Raw genomic sequence first — 18,425 nt, 5'->3', positions numbered from 1 at the left:
TACTTAGAAATTACGATGCCCCAAGGCAAAAGTCAGAAAAGCCCCCCAGAGAGAAAAAATAAATAAAAATGTATTTGCTCACTGTTTATATACGCTGCTGATATGATATTCTATACAAAGCCCATATACCACTGTAGTGGGATTTTGAGAAAACCCATTCACAATAACGGTATATATTTTTGTTGCATTTTAAATGCATCGTGGGAACATACCCTTACCCCCATAGCACAGGGTATATACAAAAACCTCATGTCCACCACAAAACAAGGCCTGTAATCCCCCTCCCACAGTGCACAGCACCCATACAACCTCCTATTTAACCCTTACTTCCCCACAGTACACAAAACTTAAATACACTGCATTCCAAATTATTATGCAAATGTTATTTTTCGCTGATTTCCCTAAATAGTCGATGCAAATGACAGCCTGTATAATCTTCAAGCCATCAACCGTTGGAGTATAATGCGAATTTTATTGAACAAATCTCCTAATGATAACAGATTTTTTTTTAGAAGTAAAAAACCCAAAATGCGCTGATTCACATCATTATGCACAACAGAGATCAAAACATTTTAAAGGTTGTAAAGAGAACTAAAATGGTAATTTGTTGAATTTGCAGCATCAGGAGGTCATATTTACAGAAATCAAACGCTCTTTCACTAAAAAAAAAACTTAGCAGGCCAAGTTACATGTTAACATAGGACCCCTTCTTTGATATCACCTTCACAATTCTTGCATCCATTGAATTTGTGAGTATTTGGACAGTTTCTGCTTGAATATCTTTGCAGGATGTCAGAATAGCCTCCCAGAGCTTCTGTTTTGATGTGAACTGCCTCCCACCCTCATAGATATTTTGCTTGAGGATGCTCCAAAGGTTCTCAATAGGGTTGAGGTCAGGGGAGAATGGGGGGCCACACCATGAGTTTCTCTCCTTTTATGCCTATAGCAGCCAATGACACAGAGGTATTCTTTGCAGCATGAGATGGTGCATTGTCACGCATGAAGATAATTTTGCTACGGAAGGCACGATTCTTCTTTTTGTACCACGGAAGAAATTGGTCAGTCATAAACTCTACGTACTTTGCAGAGGTCATTTTCACACCGTCAAGAACCCTAAAGGTGCCTTCCAGCTCTCTCCCCATGATTCCAGCCCAAAACATGACTCCGCCACCTCCTTGCTGACGTCGCAGCCTTGTTGGGACATGGTGGCCATTCACCAACCATCCACTACTCCATCCATCCGGACCATCCAGGGTTGCACGGCACTCATCAGTAAACAACACGGTTTGAAAATTAGTCTTCATGTATTTCTGAGCCTACTGCAACCGTTTCTGCTTGTGAGCATTGTTTAGGGGTGGCCGAATAATAGCTTTATGCACACTTGCAAACCTCTGGAGGATCCTACACCTTGAGGTTCGCGGGACTCCAGAGGCACCAGCGGCTTCAAATACCTGTTTGCTGCTTTGCAATGGCATTTTAGCAGCTGCTCTCCTAATACTATTAATTTGTCTGGCAGAAACCTTCCTCATTATGCCTTTATCTGAACGAACCCGTCTGTGCTCTGAATCAGCCACAAATCTTTTCACATTACGATGATCACAATCCAATGTTTTCATACCTTGTTCAAGGTATTGCACTATTTCCCGCTTTTCGGCAGCAGAGAGATCCTTTTTCTTTCCCATATTGCTTGAAACCTGTGGCCTGTGGAATGTCCTTCTTAAGTAGTTTTCCTTTGATTGGGCACACCTGGCAAACTAATTATCACAGGTGTCAGATTGATTACAATGATCCAAAGAGCCCTAAGACACAATACCATCCATGAGTTTCATTGAAAAACTAATAATTAAATGTTTATGACACTTAAATCCAATGTGCATAATAATTTGGAACAGGGTATAATATCACATAGAATCCCCCTCCCCTACAGCACAGAGTCTCTGAAGCAATCGCCCCCTCCCCTCATATACTACCCATGAACCTGCAAGCAAAAGCCACTCACAAGCCCAGAGTTCTGCAGGGGACATTTTTAGCTTCTCCAAGTTGCTGGTGTGAACAGAGTCTGGCTCTCCTCCTCCTGGTATTCATTAACTTGCAGGGGAAGCTTGAGGCTCCCAGTAGAGGTTATCAGGAAGCCTCCCTCTCTTTTCCCTGCACAGGACTTCCTGATTACAGTCAGTGAGTCGAAGATTTCCTTTTGCTGATTGGTGGAGCACCTGTCAGCTAACACGCTTTCTACCAATCAGAGCTTCTGCAAAGCAAAATGGAAGGCTGTAGCAGCTGCTCAGAGCATGACATGCAATTTCAGAGTAGCCTTTAAACAGCTGCATCAGCGTGCATGAGAGATATTTCATCTCCGTCTCTGCCACAAATTGTCCACAGTTAGGGGCCAGCCCCCTTCCCGCACAGGCCCCTTAGCAGCTGCCTTCCCCACTTCCATGGTAGGTACGCCATTAGTCTAACCCTTGTCCCACCTACTGCCACTATCTAATGCACCCAGAGGCGTATCCCCATAGGCATATTTAAGGCGGCCGCCCGGGCCAGAGGATCTCATGGCCACCCAAAGAATAAAACCACATTGCAGTTTTGACATGTTTTGCCGCAAATCACTAAAAAAAACATGACAAAACTGCTTTGTGTAGGCCCTGGACTGAATTATATCTGTGTCCTATGGATGCGGATACAATTGACAGCTCTGGCAGGGCAAGGGAACCATTTTTTTGTGATGCAGGCGGCGTGACAACAACATCGTGCCGCCTGCGTCTCTCTGCTGCATGCGGCCTATTCAGGAGAGACCAGTCTTGCATCATTGGAGAAGAGGACAGCGCTGGAACGGGAACAGGTAAGAGTGGCTCTATCTACAGAAGGGGGTAGCACATTATACAGAGGAAGTGGCCCTATCTACAGGGGGGCTGTGTGGCGCTATCTATAGGGGGGACTGTGTGACGCTATCTACAGGGGGTGCTGTGGCACTATCTACAGAGGGGGTGTGTGGCACTATCTACATGGGGTGTGGCATGCTATCTACAGGGGGGTGTGGCACTATCTACAGGGGGGAGATGTGTGGTGCCATCTACAGGGGAGTTTGTGGCACTTTCTACAGGGGTGGTGTGTGGCACTTTCTACAAGGATGGTGTGTGGCACTTTCTACAGGGGTGGTGTGTGATGCTATCTACAGGGGGCTGTGAGTGGCACTATCTACATGGGGATGTGTGATGCTTTCTACAAGGGGGCTGTGTAGCGCTATCAAAATTGGGGCCGTGTGTGGTTCTATCTACAGGGTCTGTGTGTGGCACTATCTACAGGAGGTGGTGTGTGGCGCCATCTACAGGGGGTTGTGTGGCACTATATATGGGGGGGGTGTGGCGCTAGTGTATTCGACACGTCCACACGTCATTTTTTCTTAGCGCCGTGTGAACATGCCCTAAGGGAATTATTTTTCATTGGCCCCTACTTTACATTGTGGCGCAGGGTGAAGACAGAAGTCTGCTGTAGGTGAGTATAAGTATTTGTATATTTTTCATTACTAAGACCTCATGCACACATCCGTTGTTCGTCATACGGCCGCAAAACACGGGGAGCTTCCGTATGCATTCTATTATTTCAACGGACCAAATGAATGGAAGGGCCGAGACTGTTCCGCAAAAAACGTACAGGAATAGGACCTGTTCTATTATTGTCGGAACGGCCACACAGTTCCGTAAAAAAAAGGTGTGTATGGCCCCATAGAAATTAATAGGTCAGTGTGCTATCTGTTAAAAATAGATAACACAGATAACACAGTGAAGCATTTCAACTGAAGTGTGCTTGAGGCCTAACTTTATTTTTTTTGTTTTGCAGGTTCTGCTGGACCTATTGGACTACGTCGTAGATTCGGTGGACTACTGCGATGATCTACGTTTTTTTGTTAAATAAAATGGTTAGTGAGGATTGTGTGTGGGAGTTTTTATTTCAATATTTTTTTTTTACTTATGTTTGTTTTTTTAATACTTTATTAGCGCCTGGATCATGGCAGTTGTCTGTTTGACCAAGGTGGGGCTTAGTGTTAGCCAGTAGAACGGCTATAACTAACCCCCCATTATTACCCTGGTGCCCACAGTCACCAAGGGGTCTGGGAATAGCCAAGTACAATCCAGTACCGGACAATCTATAGTGATGGACAGTTACTAGGGCGGTCCCAGTCTGGTATTATGGGGCTGGGCAGGCCCAAAAACCATGGCCCTTCCCACCCTGCTGCTATGTTGTATCTTGCTGGTTATGAAAAACGATGTGGGGTCCCCATGTTTTATAATCAGCCAGATACAACATAGCAGCAGCAGCAGCAGCAGCCTAGCATTACCAGGGTGGGAAGAGCCCCAGTTTTTGGTCCTTCCCGGCCTCATAATACCAGCCTGCGGCCTCCCCAGTGCCCGACCATCACAACAGATGGTCTGGTACTGGATCGTACCCGGCTCTTCCCAGTACCCCTGGTGGCGGTGGGTACTGGGGTAATAATGGGGGTTAGTGCTAGCCATTTTACTGGCTAACACTAAGCCCCGCCTTAGTAATTGACGTCATTAAACAGACAACTGCCATTATCCAGGCACTAATAAAGTATTAAAAAAACAGACATAAGAAAATATTTTTATTGATGTAAAAACTCCCCCACACAATCCTCGCTAACCATTTTATTTAAATAAAAAAAAGTAGATCTTCGACGTAGTCCAATAGGTCCAGCGCAACCTGCAAAACCCAAAAAAATAAAGTTCGCAATATGAAAAATATAAATACTTATAGTCACCTACAGCGACTTCTGTCTTCTCCCCTGCGCCACAATAAATACTAGAGGTCAATGAACTGTAGTTTCTATTGTGGTGCACGGGATCTAGAAATGAGAAAGAAATATTAATAGTTAATAATAATTCTGGCACATCATGGAGCTCCCCCCCCCCACAAACTCAGCCCACACACGCACCCCCCAAACACATACAGACACAACACCCCCCAGACACCCCGCAAACCACCAAACAACCCCCCCAGACATCCCCACACGTACCCCCACACACACACACCCCCGCACTAACACCCCCCCACAAACCACCACTCAACCCCCCATGCACCCTGCACACATCCCTCCACAAACACCCTGCACTCACCCCCCAATACCTCCCACACCACCCCAGACACCCCTGCACGCACCCAGCTCACCACCACAACCCCCCACAAGCACCCTGCACACCCCTCAGATACCCTCGCAAGTAGCTGCCACATTGCATCTGTGTATGTGTCGTGAAGAGACACATACACAGAAGCAATAAAAAAAAAACATAATGTAAAAAAATAAATTTCATTCAATGTTAAAATAAATAAAAACACAAATTAATAAAAAATAAATGTGACACCTTTCCTTTAATCCACCACTGAATGCACCCCTTCCTTGGTAATAAGGGGGCCCCGACTTCTTGGCTGTATGGGATCCAGAAATTCCTGATGGCGGTCATGGTCACAGCTTTATTTGCATATTGTACCCTGCCCTATTAACAAATACTGCACTTAACCTTAGTTCATCTTTAACCAAACATTTTTTTACAAAGCGTTTTAGATGTAATTTGGTTTTTAATTTACATAGTTTTAGGTTTAGAGCTGAAACAATTTGTAAAACTCATGTGTTTTTCATATGTACAGTATTTCAAAAACTCACAATGTAAAACTAGCATAATAGGTTAAATATTTCATTTTAAATGTAAAAGATAATTCCTGTAGTTTTGTCTGAAATGTTAAACCGATTCACTAACACTTAGGCCTTATTCATACGAACGTATAATACGTCCGTGCTACGCGCGTGGAAGTCACGCGCGTCGTACGGACAGATGTTACTGAATGGGGCCGTTCAGACTGTCTGAATTTCACGAAACGCACAACATGTCCTGCAGCCACGCACCATATTCGGATGACACACGGACCTTTTGCGCGCGCAAAATGCAGCATTTTTTGCGCGTGCAAAATGCAGCATTTTTTGTGCGTGCAAAATGCAGCATTTTTTGCGCGTGCAAAACGAACACGTGCGTGTGAATAAGGCCTTAGATGTCTCTTTTGCAATCTGTGTGAGCTCAGCTGTCTAAAATCTCTAACCTCTCTGATGTTGAATATTCTCTTTCAAACATTTATTGGTTACTTCAGTCCTCCAGAAGGCAAATCTTGACTGCACCCCTTGCAACATATCAACCGGTCTCTCAATTTCTTTTCGTTTTAAACTGACTGTCACTTTATCATTCTCTTAATAACCGCCCATATGCCTATGCATGGCAGTCATTAAGGGTACAGATGTAGCCGTCTTTATCTGGACATTTAGCGCATTAAATACACAGTGGCTAGATCCTTTATCTTGACTTTTTCAATGGCTTTTGTGGTGTGATATCACGCTGCATCAAGTTATCATAGTCAAGATAAAGATGGCTACATCCGTACTTATGCTACAGCACCATGACAAGACGCCACTGTGACATAAGACCGGCACAGCAGTCCTGTGCCAGCTAAAGCGGGTGTCAGGCTGTCTAAAGGTAGCTGGGCTCCTGCTGTAACGGGCGTAATTGACGTTAGCTTTGATCTCGCCTGTTTAACTTCTTAGATGCTGCGGTCAATAGCGGCCACGGCATCTAAGGGTATGTTCACACTGCCTATTTTTGGTAGTTTTTCAGGCCGTAAACGCCCGAAAAACGGCCGAAAAATCGGAAGGAGAACGCCTCCAAACATCTGCCCATTGATTTCAATGGGAAAACGGCGTTCTGTTCTGATGGAGCGTTTTTTTACGTGTAAAAAAAGGCAGCGAAAAAGAATTGCAAGACACTTCTTGGGATGTTTTTGGAGCCGTTTTCCATAGACTCTATAGAAAAAAGCTCCAAAAACGGCTGTAAATACGCAGCGAAAATCGCAAGTGGCACAAAAAACGTCTGAAAATCAGGAGCTATTTTCTCTTGAAAACAGTTTGGTATTTTGAGATGTTTTTGACTCTGCGTGTGGACATACCCTTAGTGTTTTCAGAGGGAGGGGGCTCCATCGGCACCCCCGTGACGCAATGGTTTTTAAGGCAGCCGTGGGGGCATAACAAAGGCCCCCAAGTCTGCCTTCAGAGATTACAAATGAACACAGGAACAATGGTGCAGATTTACTATTACACGTAGACCTGGTCATAAAATGTGCCAAAATATGGTGTATTTCTGGCGCATAATGTTACATCAAGTTTTATACCTATTTATGAAGCAGATGTTTGTGCCTCACTAGACACTTTTTAAAGTGTCACTAAAAAAGGGTACAGTTTGTTGGAAAGGGGGTGTGCTGCAAAATGTGCCAAAATTTGTCACAAAAATTGTCTCTTAATGTTTTCAAAAAATTTAAGAAATCACAAAAATAATCTGAAATTATTTTTTATTTTTTTCTCTTTTTTTACAAAGACATCCACAGTGAAATACAGCAGGTGTTCCTGAAATGTACTCAATGAATCATCATACATACAATAGTTCACATTCTGTACTCAAATTTACAGTAGCAGAATAAAAATAAGCAGATGAGATGTAGTCTGTAAAGTGCAGTGACAAGTACTTAAAAATCACAGGCAAATATTAACATAGTCCCGTGAAAACAGGTCATTTTAGCACAAATGTCTACATAATATTATTTAAGAACAGTCATATTTTACAAAGTATTTACAAATAACTTACAATGTATGAGAGAAGTCCACATCTGTACAGGTTGCTACACTTCACCACTGACTTAAAAGAAAAAGTATATAACATCTTCAACTTTATATTACAGTGAATTTTATGAGGGCTGCAAGAGATTGTCACATGTCCCTGATTTCCCTCTCTATTTGTAGACACTTCAACTCGACAGTCGTCCTTACAAATATTACCCCAAAGAAAGCAAAGAACTATGTCAGGATGATGATGAACCAATAGAAGGAGGAGGGGACTGGGATGGACGGTCCACCGGTCACTAGACTCATGACATTGTCAGCAGGATACACCACGAGAAATTTAACGAATATGGCCAGCTTAGGACAATTGAAAAACTGAAAAATCAAAGCATTTGCAAGCACACACAGAGGTAGTGGCATTTTTGCAAACCCTTCCATTATGGGTGAATTCACATGCAGCAGATTTGTTGCAGAAATTTCTAAGACTGTCCTTACAGAAATCCATGCCCATGCTGTAGAAACAACCCTCTCAGATGTATGGAATGGATTTTTCCGTTGCAGAAATTTCTGAAAAAATAATAATCTTCCACTTCAATGGTATTCCAATTATAAAAAATTAGGCACCATGCACACGAACGTGCTTTTGCGGCCGCAATTCCCCCGAAAATCCACGGGAGAATTGCGGCCCCATTCATTCCTATCGGCCATGCACACGATCGTGGTTTTCACGGTCCGTGCATGGCCCAGGAGCCTGGTCCGCAGAAGGAACGGACATGTCTTATTTCATAGGAAATAATGCAGCGGCCATGTGCACGGCACGCAATTTGCGGGCGGCTCGCGGGTGTCACTCCGCTGCCGGCCAACCCGAAAATCACGGCCGTGCACATGGCTACGGTCGTGCGCATGAGGCCTTAGGGTATATTCACACAGGTTGGATATGCTGCGTATCCGCCCTTGTTGCTGCAAGGAATTTCCGACTGAAAAACCGCACCAAATTTTGGTGCAGTTTTTCGGCCAGAATGTCCACTGCGGAAATCCTGCACTGAAAAAAAATGGATACTTACCATGGCACATCCCTTTAACATCCTGACGTTCTGCAGCTCAGGGACGATGTTTGATCCCATGCGCTTGCTGCAGCCTGCGATTGGCTGGTGCGGTCACATGGGATAAGACTTTATCCCAGGAAACCGGCCTGCATGAAGAAACAGTTTTTCGCGGCGGAATTGCTGATTTTCCGCCGCAAATAATGCAACAGCTGCTATTTGCTGTGGGTTTTACCTCCTCATTGAATACAATCGGGAAAACCTGCAACAAATAAGCGGCGTTTACACAAATACAATTGACATGTTGCGGATTAAATAAACGCATCGCAGGTCAATTTCTGAGCGATTTTTTTTCTGTTTAGCATTTTTGCAGCGTGTGAATGACATTTGTTCAAATATCATCCACTCTGCTGCTACTGTGTTGTGCTGCGGATTTTCCGCAACTAAATCGGTTGCAGAAAATCTGCAGTATTTACGCTACGTGAGAACTTACACTTATAAGCACTTTTCCACAGGATAGATGCGAGATACTAGATCGGCAGGGTTTCGACAGCTGGGACCTCCGCTGATCGCCAGAACTGGGAGTCCTGAGTCCCCAGTTTGAATGGAGCGGTGGTTCAGCATGCGCAGTACATAAAGGTAGTACGTACGCTCAACCACTGCACTATACAATCGGGGGAGCCCCGCAGATCTAGCAGTTCTCACCAATCCTGTGAATTGTTACAATTTGATTATAACTCTTCTGGAACAGTCCTTTAAAGAAATTACTTATTCTTCATTTAGGCACAATCCTCCTTTGCCAGCTGACTGGGATGCCTGCATATCACAGCATCAAAAATGTAATTTATTACATGTGACCATGTGTTTTTACGTTGTTCAGAAAAAGCTGCTGCTATTGGAAGGCTGTATCTCTGAAACATGGCAGTTACTTAGTGATTTACAGATTTCCTTACACCTTCTGCATCGCTTTTCTTAGACATCAATTTAATAAACGGAATTATAACAAATGCTCAGTTACAGATTCATAAATAGGTTACTGGCTTCTGTGATATCATTCACCAACAAGAAGTCTGTGCTTTACTATATACAAATGTCCTAAAGCAAAAGATCAACTGATAAAATGGAATCTGTGTATGAAATGTATTGACCACGTGCACATCAGCATATCTGAGCCCATAGAGAAAGGACATTTTAACCCTTTTATGTTACCCATTTTAAAAAAGAATGCCAATCGAGAATTCTGGAAGGGTCATTAACTGACACAGATACTAGTAATAATATCTTTACCACTTTGGCATTATCGCTAGTAAGTATTTCTTATTTTCTGGAAAAGTAAAGATTTATTTTATATTAAACATCTGCTTCAAATGTACAAGCTGAATTCATGTAAATACTTTTTTCTGTCAATATTTTTTAATAATCGGTTATTTCCTACATTTTCTCTTATATTAATGAGGAAAATAAAAAGAATATTTTCTGTACATATATTAAAATAAAATTTAATTTCAAGGCATAAGAAATAACATTGCTCCTAGGAAATTTTTGGACTCCTATCTTATTTGTTGGCTACTATGATAGAGGAGTGTATTTTCTTTTGTATTTTGAATACAGATTTTTATACGTATCAATTTCTGTAATTGGAATGAGCACTGGATCAGTGGGCTCAGAAATGGTGCAGCACGTCAGAAAATAGTGTTACGGAAGGGTGCCATATTTAATAACATAACTTGCCATTTTGAACCTTCAATTATGGACAGTTCCAATAGTTGCCAACTATTATTATAATGATTGTTTAACAAGCAAATGAACAATGAGTTCTCTAATAACCAGAAATGTTTACTGTGATGGTAGCTTTATGACTAAATAGAATAGTCTGTATTAACACGTGTAGTTTTTGCCACGTTACAAAAAAACATAGCAAAAATGACACTTGTGAATACAACCTAATAAACTAGTATTATTGTCTCCGATCATACAATCCATTAACCTGGCGCCAGTGGTCCAAGTAACATTTTCTTGGGTAATATATGTAAAGGGAAAAATTAGAAGAATTAGCGTAGCTCACACTAAACCATGTAAATGAAATTATAATGACCACTAACTTCATTCTAGCTCTACAAATGAAGGTACTGAATAAAGAAGTCTATATGTGAGCAGCCTTAGGCCTTATTCACACGAACGTTTGCGTTTTGAAAGCAAAAAAACGCTGTGTTTTTTCCACGTTGCAGTTCCGTGTGTCATAAGTGTTTGCTGCGTGATTTTCACACATATGCCATCCTTATGACACGCGGTTTTGATGTTTAGAAAAATAAATGAAGGAAGTGGTTTTATTTTTCCCTTCATTTCTTGATCTGCTGTTGCGCAAATGACGCGTAACACACGGAAGTGCTTCCCTGTGCTGCGCGTGATTTTCACGCACCCATTGACTTCAATGGGTGCGTGATATGCGAAAAACGCCCAAGTATAGGACATATCGTGAGTTTTACGCAGCGGACACACACTGTGTGAAAATCACGGAAGGTCTGAACGGCCCCATTCACTAACATAGGTCCGTGCGACGTGCGTGATTTTCACGTGTGTATCACGGACGTTAAACACGTTCGTGTGAATAAGGCCTTAGATTGTTTTATACCTGTACATGTCATTTATGCTGTAATACAAACTTGAAGCTCCTATATTGAGCAGTGCCCTATAAAAAAAGAAGTATAACAGTAGGAGAAATTTGTAAACAAGCCAAGCATGAGAAAACAAAATTAAAGGGATTGTCTGGCCTTTTAAAAATGAGCGCAACTATAAACTTTGCAATATACTAACCGTCTGAAATCTACTTTTGTCCCCTGTGGTTTTTGTTGCTTTCTCAGCCTCTGTGATGCTTTCTCTATGTGGTGTCACTTTAGCAAGAGTATTTAACAGCAGCCATGAATGTCACATCACCATTGGTAAAAATTCAGCTGAGGCTTACTGCTTTCAGAAGATGCGGCCACATGAGATGATGTCACAGAGGGAAGATTAGGCTTCGTTCACATCTGCGTCAGAGGCTCCGTTAGGGGCCACCGTCGCAGATCCGGGAGGGATTAATGGAGATTGCTGGAGAAGATAGTGCATCATGATGCACTATTGTGTCTGGTAAAATCATGGACACCCCAACAGAAAGCCGACGGAACCTATTAAAGTCAATGGGCTCCATCGGTCGCCGGCGGTGTCCGTTGTGCAACGGAACCGTTGCTTACGTTATTCTATTGTTGTTCTCCGCTAACGGAGAAGAACGGAATGTCACAACGCAGGTGTGAACGGAGCCGTAGGGTATGTTCACACATAGTTTTTTGGCGCTGTTTTTGATGCGGAAACTGCGCCAAAAACAGCCGAAAACGCCTCCCATTGATTTGAATGGGAGGCGGAGGCAAAAACGCTTGAAGGAAAAAGAAGTCAAGCCCTCTACTTGAGGTGGTTCCGACTATGACCTCCCATTGAAATCAATGGGAGGCAGAGAAAGCGGTTTTCGCTGCGTTTTTTTGCCCAGGGCGCTCAATGGCCGCGGCTGAAAAAAACACAGCAAAAAAACACAGCAAAAAACGCGGCAAAGAGAGCGCCGGTCAAAACCAGCCTCAAAATTCCTTCAGGAATTATGAGTCTGACTTTTCCACCTGCAAAAAACTCAGTGTGAACAGGGCCTTAAAGTTAAATATATTGCAGGTTTGTTTGTTTTCTTTGTGAAGAAACTGTGTCCAAATTTTTAAAGGACAACCCCTTTAAGCATTAGAACACTGAACACACTGATCTGCACTGATAGGACACTGAACTTGGAAATGTCTGACAGAATTTACACATTCATTGCATTTTAGACATGATTTCATGTGTATTTTTCTTTTAGGGCTATCAGGAATGGATTACAAAGGGCAGGGGGGAGGAGGATAAGGTCATTGTGAAGTGTTATCCTTTAGCCCTTTCTCCCTCTATAGATATATGCATCTATATCCTTTAATATTCCATTTCTCTATACAAGTACAGTATAAAAGGGCTATTTAATCATTTCCTGTTTAGCTCCTGTACACCAATAAAAATATTGCTTAATAATAATAATAATTATAATAGAAAATAATCAGCTTCCCCGGACAACCGCCTTCCTTCCCCACTGGTTAAAAATCTCCGCTTTGTTACCTCAACTTCATACAGATCACTAGACACAGAGATGAACTACAAATGCTGAACCTGACAAGTGGAAAAATAATTTAGTATAAAATTTCCATGTTGGGAAAAACTTCACAAATATTTTCTTTTCCAAATTGATAACAGCCATAAATTCCACAAGATGGTCTCAGTAAAAAAGTGTGAAAGGAAAGGAAGTATTTTCAGATGAATCTTTACATCCGGCTGCAGAGAACCATGAAGACTGGTAGAAACCGCACCACTTGGAAACATTCAATGGAACAAAATGATGGCACCATTGCAGGGTATGTTCTATAGGGGTCATTACATGTTCCTCAGTATGGGTGAAATGTTGACGGAGTAAACACTGTTTATAGATCTGTAAACTGAACTAAGTGCAGTGTTAGGAGATGGGTTTTTCTATGGCACAAATCATCACTGAACACCATGCTACCTGGTTCCTTCCGCCTTGACCTGTCAGACGAACATGAAATTGACAGAGACAAGAACACGGGCATAAAAATCACTCTGCGCCTTTTTTCTTCGATCAGCCCCAGAACATTGCATTTTCTTCACTCATCCTGTTCTCACATGGCCTGAAGTCTGGGATGACCCCCCTAGGACACGCCTGATCTGTGCACACTCCGTTCACGCTCAGCTCTTGATATCAGAAAAGCTGGTGCAGCTGGCATTGCAGCTTTCACTGCAGCTGGATGAGGTGCTTAAAGTGCTGGAAGCAGTTCCTGATTCTATACAGTATAACACAAAGACAGTTATTAGTGCATGTCCAAAAATAATCTAGTGCAAACAAAAACAGGCTGTAGAGAATCCTACCAGAGCTGCTGAGTGAATGCACCGACTTGGAGGCCCCAATGAGCGTCATCAGGTTGCTGGCAGGCACTAATCCTTCTTTGTTGGTGCTCAGATTTTTTACATACCTGCAACACATTGAGCAACAGATAAACATGGAGATTTCTTTCAAAAGATAAAACAAATTGCATTTAATCTAGTCACATCTCAAAATGCATGTTTATTGCTAATCCTTTAGACAACCTATTGGCAAGCAAAAAAGAGAACAAAAAGCCCAAAAGATAGCAAAATAGTAAATCTTTAATATATAATAGTCAAAATACAGTACATAATAATAATAATAATAATAATAATAATAATAATAGAAACGATGTTAAGAAAGGACCACAATTAGAAAGAGATACAGCAAGTGCAAGATGTAAAACATGCTATGTGGTATACAGTACAACCACCCAAACACCGCCAAGGCACTATAATAGAAAACAAGCATGCAAGCATGAAGTAATACATATTAAGGACAATTTATATATGTATGGGTCAGAGAGGTCAGAAAGGTGCTGGCCAAGGAGTATAAAATCCCTCACGCAAGATTATAAGTCCTCAATGCAACAATATAGCAAGAGATAGCAAGCAGAATGACCGGAGGTGATTTGTCAAATGTAGAAGGGAGAAAAAGAGGGAGAAAAGGATATGCCGCTCCTCTAAGGTATTACCGTTTTAAAACACTTTGTTGTGGCACATTGCGAGATATTTGCAACTCACCTGGTCAGGTTGTGCAAGTATAGGCACAACGCTACTGTTTGGCGTTAGTGTCGGTTGCACCGTTTCTTAGGATGCCGGCTGCCACCCGCTGCTATCCCTCGGGTAGATGTAGATTCTACCCAGAGGTGATTTGGGCTTTCATGCCCAGAGCAAAATTTAGAATGCTGCATTCTAAAGGTTAATCTTTCTTTATTATTTGCTAGTCTATCCCAAACATTTTTGTTTCTTTTCTGTGTGACACATATGGATTTCTTATTATTTAAAATTGGAGTCGAAGTCAATTAATTTTGTAGGCCTCATTTAGGGGGAAATGGTCAGAAACGAGAAAATATACAGTTTTTCCAATTTTTTGTTCATACTTTGTTTTAAGGTAGTTTGCTAAAATAAATAATACCCGAAAAATTAATGTTCTAATTCTCCCGTGGATAGTCATGCAGTATATGTGTACATTGTTCTCGGTGCTATATCAGTGTTTTACAAAGACCCTATCTTAGTTTTACATGTTTCACTCTCCCTTAAAGGGAACCTGTCACCAGCATTTCACCTATTAAACCAGCAATACCTGGGGGTAGTGGGTGAAAAATCATTTCTATATAACCTATAATTGTCTTCTTTGTCGGTTCTGTAGCTTTAGTATTCAGCTTTTTAGTGTTCCCACACCGTATGCTAATGAGCATAAAAGAGTCAAATCTTCCTTTGAAAAGAGTCATACCTTCATTCCTCAAGTCTTTCCGAGTTTACCCCGCCTCCTTACTTTTGATTGACAGCTCCTCGCCTTCCCCCAGAATACAATATCCCGCGCTTGTGCATTGATGGCCTCTTCTGGTGTGTGCGCACAAAGGGACACCGGATTATTACGATAAAAGGTGCAAAATGTTTGCAGACCGTTATTTACAGTCAGAGGAGTAGTTTAGGAGCGGGGATAACGGCAATTAACTTTTTATAGTAGCGGCCAGTGAGGGATTAGTAAAGTTCAATAGGTGAAATGCTGGTGACAGGTTCCCTTTAACTTTAGATGCAGCCTCTGTACATGGTTGATAATCATTGAAATACAGCAATATTTTAGTAAAAGGCACAAAAGTGGAATAAGCAGTTTTAGAACAGACTAAAATTGGTGGTCAGGAGTAATTATTTTATGTTTGCTGTATTGTACATTCAATCTGGCAGGAAGGTATTAATGCCTCAGCACTTGATGCCCGTGCAATAGGTTTGTTTCAAGCCGATTGTCTAAAATTGGTGCCTGTGGGTTCGGAGAAGTGTGCACTTTTTGGGGGGAAGGGGGTCTTTTTATTTTGTTCTCGTTTTACTTATTTTTATTTATTAAAAAACTTTTTTTTTTCAAATTATTATTATTATTTTTTTTACTATGGAGGCACGCAGGGAACACATTATCTATGTTTTCCCTTTTGCCCTATATACAGATCACTGATAACAGTGGTATAATAACCTATTAGATCACTCTTATTAGTGATCTGTATACAGAGACATGTACGGAAGATGGAGATCGTGTCTTCTCTGCATGTATCCAAGCCTTCTTTTGCATTTGGAAACTCTCAATATGATTGCCGACCTCGGGGGTTAGTTGTGACAGGGAACTGATTATTTGAGTTCTCTTTCATAGAACAGGGTCGGGCTGTCAGTGTGAGAGTCCGTTTCAGCTGATGGCACTGTGTGAAGAAGCATGCAGTGCCATCAAAGACAGAACGTAAACTAACAGGCTTTTGGCACAGGGGCAATGCCATTAGCCTGTTAAAGGAGTTTTCCCACAATGTACATTTATCAATGTCTGATCGTTGATCCTGTGGATAGGTGATAAATGTCCATTGCAGAAAAAACGCTATTTAATTTATGTGGGGCAGGCAGGAAGGGGTTAATCTTTATCTAATTTTCCATTTTATTTACAAATCAAAAATTATAATGTTTGAAAAACATCACAAATTCATGATTTTCCAAACACTTTAAGAGTTGAGAAATGCAACACGTTGGGAGCATCTAATATGATTAGATTCTGGGCATGAAAAAACCCCCATAAAAAGCAAAGATCTAAGCAATCCATACCATACTCCATCCTCTTCTTCACGTATCAGCTGAACTACGTCTCCACTCCTCACTGGCAGGTCCTCTAACCCACGCTTCTCATAGTCAGCGACAACGTTATATTTACCTGGACTCTGAAATCACACAACACATATTTCACAAGTAGTTCTTAAACACAGAAAGCAAAACAAAAACGGTTTCAATGACATTCATGTGTTCCAGAGCGTTCTAGGTTCCCTGCGGCTATTAGAGATTGGGTATAACCATTAAAAGAGAAAGCTGCGGTATAGACAGGACTATGGTGTTCAACTAACTGGACAATGAGATTTAGGAATTCTCCAGATGCTACAAATCGCCCTGACTTGTTCGTCCATTTTTACAATTGTTAATACAAAGCTACCATGAATGTAATGCTTAGAAATTAGAGAAGATTTATCTTCATATGGAGCAGACACAAACTAAACATTTGACAAAGGGCCCAGGAACACAGCCATATTACAGATCTGTGTGCTACAGATCTGTAATACGGCGCCCATAAACTGCTATGCCCCATACTGTACCTCCTGGTTTTTTTTTCACAGATTGAACTGGAATTTGCATGAATTTTTTTGCATGCTCCAATACGAATATTACCCAAGTAGATGATGATTCACAAAGGCATTATATGGCGGCAGCTTGTGAGGTTGTCATAGCAACAGTTCATTCCCCTATTATAGGGTATATGCTAACGGATGATATCGAAGAGCAACCCAGCTTTCTGCATCACCTTTGCTGCACTTCTTTTCAGCTACTTTGTAAGTGGTAAGAACAACTATATTCATCCACACAGTTGCACAGGAAAATTCATCTTGAATCTCTGCTGTTAGTGACTTGATATAATATTCAATTTACTGAGTAGAATTAATGAAGAATTATCACATCACATCTTCATTTCTATATTGTGACTGACAATGGAATTGAAGCAAAATTATTTCCCAATAACAAGTATAAGAATGGTCTTTAATAAAATGATTATGGTTGGTTTGGCCTTCTAAGGTGTTTACCAGCTTTTTCTCTGAGGTTTCGGCTCCTTCATCTTCTGCATCTGAAGAATTGATTGGATCTTCTCCACTGGACCAGCCATCATTGTTTTCTTCTGAAGCATCTAGTGACTGAGATGTCCTGTTCCAACCTAATAATGAGAAAATCACACGCTGATGAAACAGACTCGTGCTATTTGTAGCCAATTTACAATGTGCCCTCTTATAAATACAATATTCATCCAAAGCGTGAACGTGCAGCTAGATAGGAAAAAGGTGGCACATTATTGACTAGCGGGTCTCAAAACCTTGTGTCTTATTTAAAGTATGCACAGAATGGAAATACTCACAGCATCTATTTACAATGTATACTTTCCTTCCTTGTAAAGCAACACTCCAGTCCACTGCACTCTGAAACTACATGCAATTAGGAATATGCATTGTTTTTATTCAGACATCTATTTACATAGATTTTAAAGACCATTTTTCCTATTGTGATCGATCAATAGAGCCACAATCCCACTAAACAACTGATCCTGTGTTCTGTGTGGATAAGTCACAAGAGGAAAGAAACATATACACGGCAAACAAGACCAAAGGTGCTGTACTTCTTATACCTATTCGACGCATGTCTGCTGATGTCAGGTGAGATGTACTAAGCCATTTGGACTTTGTCAGAGTAAGGACTGAAGCCGTATCTGTGAAAAAGCTTGTGATAAATTCTATGAATTTGAACAGCAATATTTAATGTAAATGTCAGGTTATTGTATGTCACCGAGGTTTTCTTTAACTTCAAAAACCTTTTTATGTGGATTAATTCTATATGTAAACTGTAAAATGGTGTTGAAAGGTGAAAGTACTTGTAGTTACTGTATGCCCTAAGATACTGGCTCATGTAATAAAATATTAAAGGTAATATTAACAATTGTAAACCAATGT

At 41.4% G+C, this 18,425-nt stretch overlaps 1 protein-coding gene across 5 annotated transcripts in view; it reads right to left on the bottom strand.

Annotated features, from left to right (window-relative positions):
- Positions 1–7,384: 7,384 nt before the first annotated feature.
- Positions 7,385–18,425, bottom strand: part of MCF2L (MCF.2 cell line derived transforming sequence like) — a 267,104-nt gene continuing 256,063 nt past the window's right edge. For all 5 annotated transcript variants that reach the window (XM_075852524.1, XM_075852526.1, XM_075852525.1 and 2 more), the window contains 4 exons: positions 17,511–17,638; positions 16,489–16,601; positions 13,693–13,796; positions 7,385–13,607 (listed from right to left, as the gene is read on the bottom strand). In XM_075852524.1, the coding sequence (XP_075708639.1) occupies positions 13,513–13,607; positions 13,693–13,796; positions 16,489–16,601; positions 17,511–17,638 (440 nt within the window). In that variant the 3' untranslated portion in view covers positions 7,385–13,512. The remainder of the gene's footprint in view (positions 13,608–13,692; positions 13,797–16,488; positions 16,602–17,510; positions 17,639–18,425) is intronic.

The sequence above is a fragment of the Rhinoderma darwinii genome, chromosome 2 (genome assembly GCF_050947455.1).
Source record: "Rhinoderma darwinii isolate aRhiDar2 chromosome 2, aRhiDar2.hap1, whole genome shotgun sequence".
NCBI classification, from domain to species: domain Eukaryota; kingdom Metazoa; phylum Chordata; class Amphibia; order Anura; family Rhinodermatidae; genus Rhinoderma; species Rhinoderma darwinii.
This window is presented reverse-complemented; position numbering and strand designations above follow the sequence as displayed.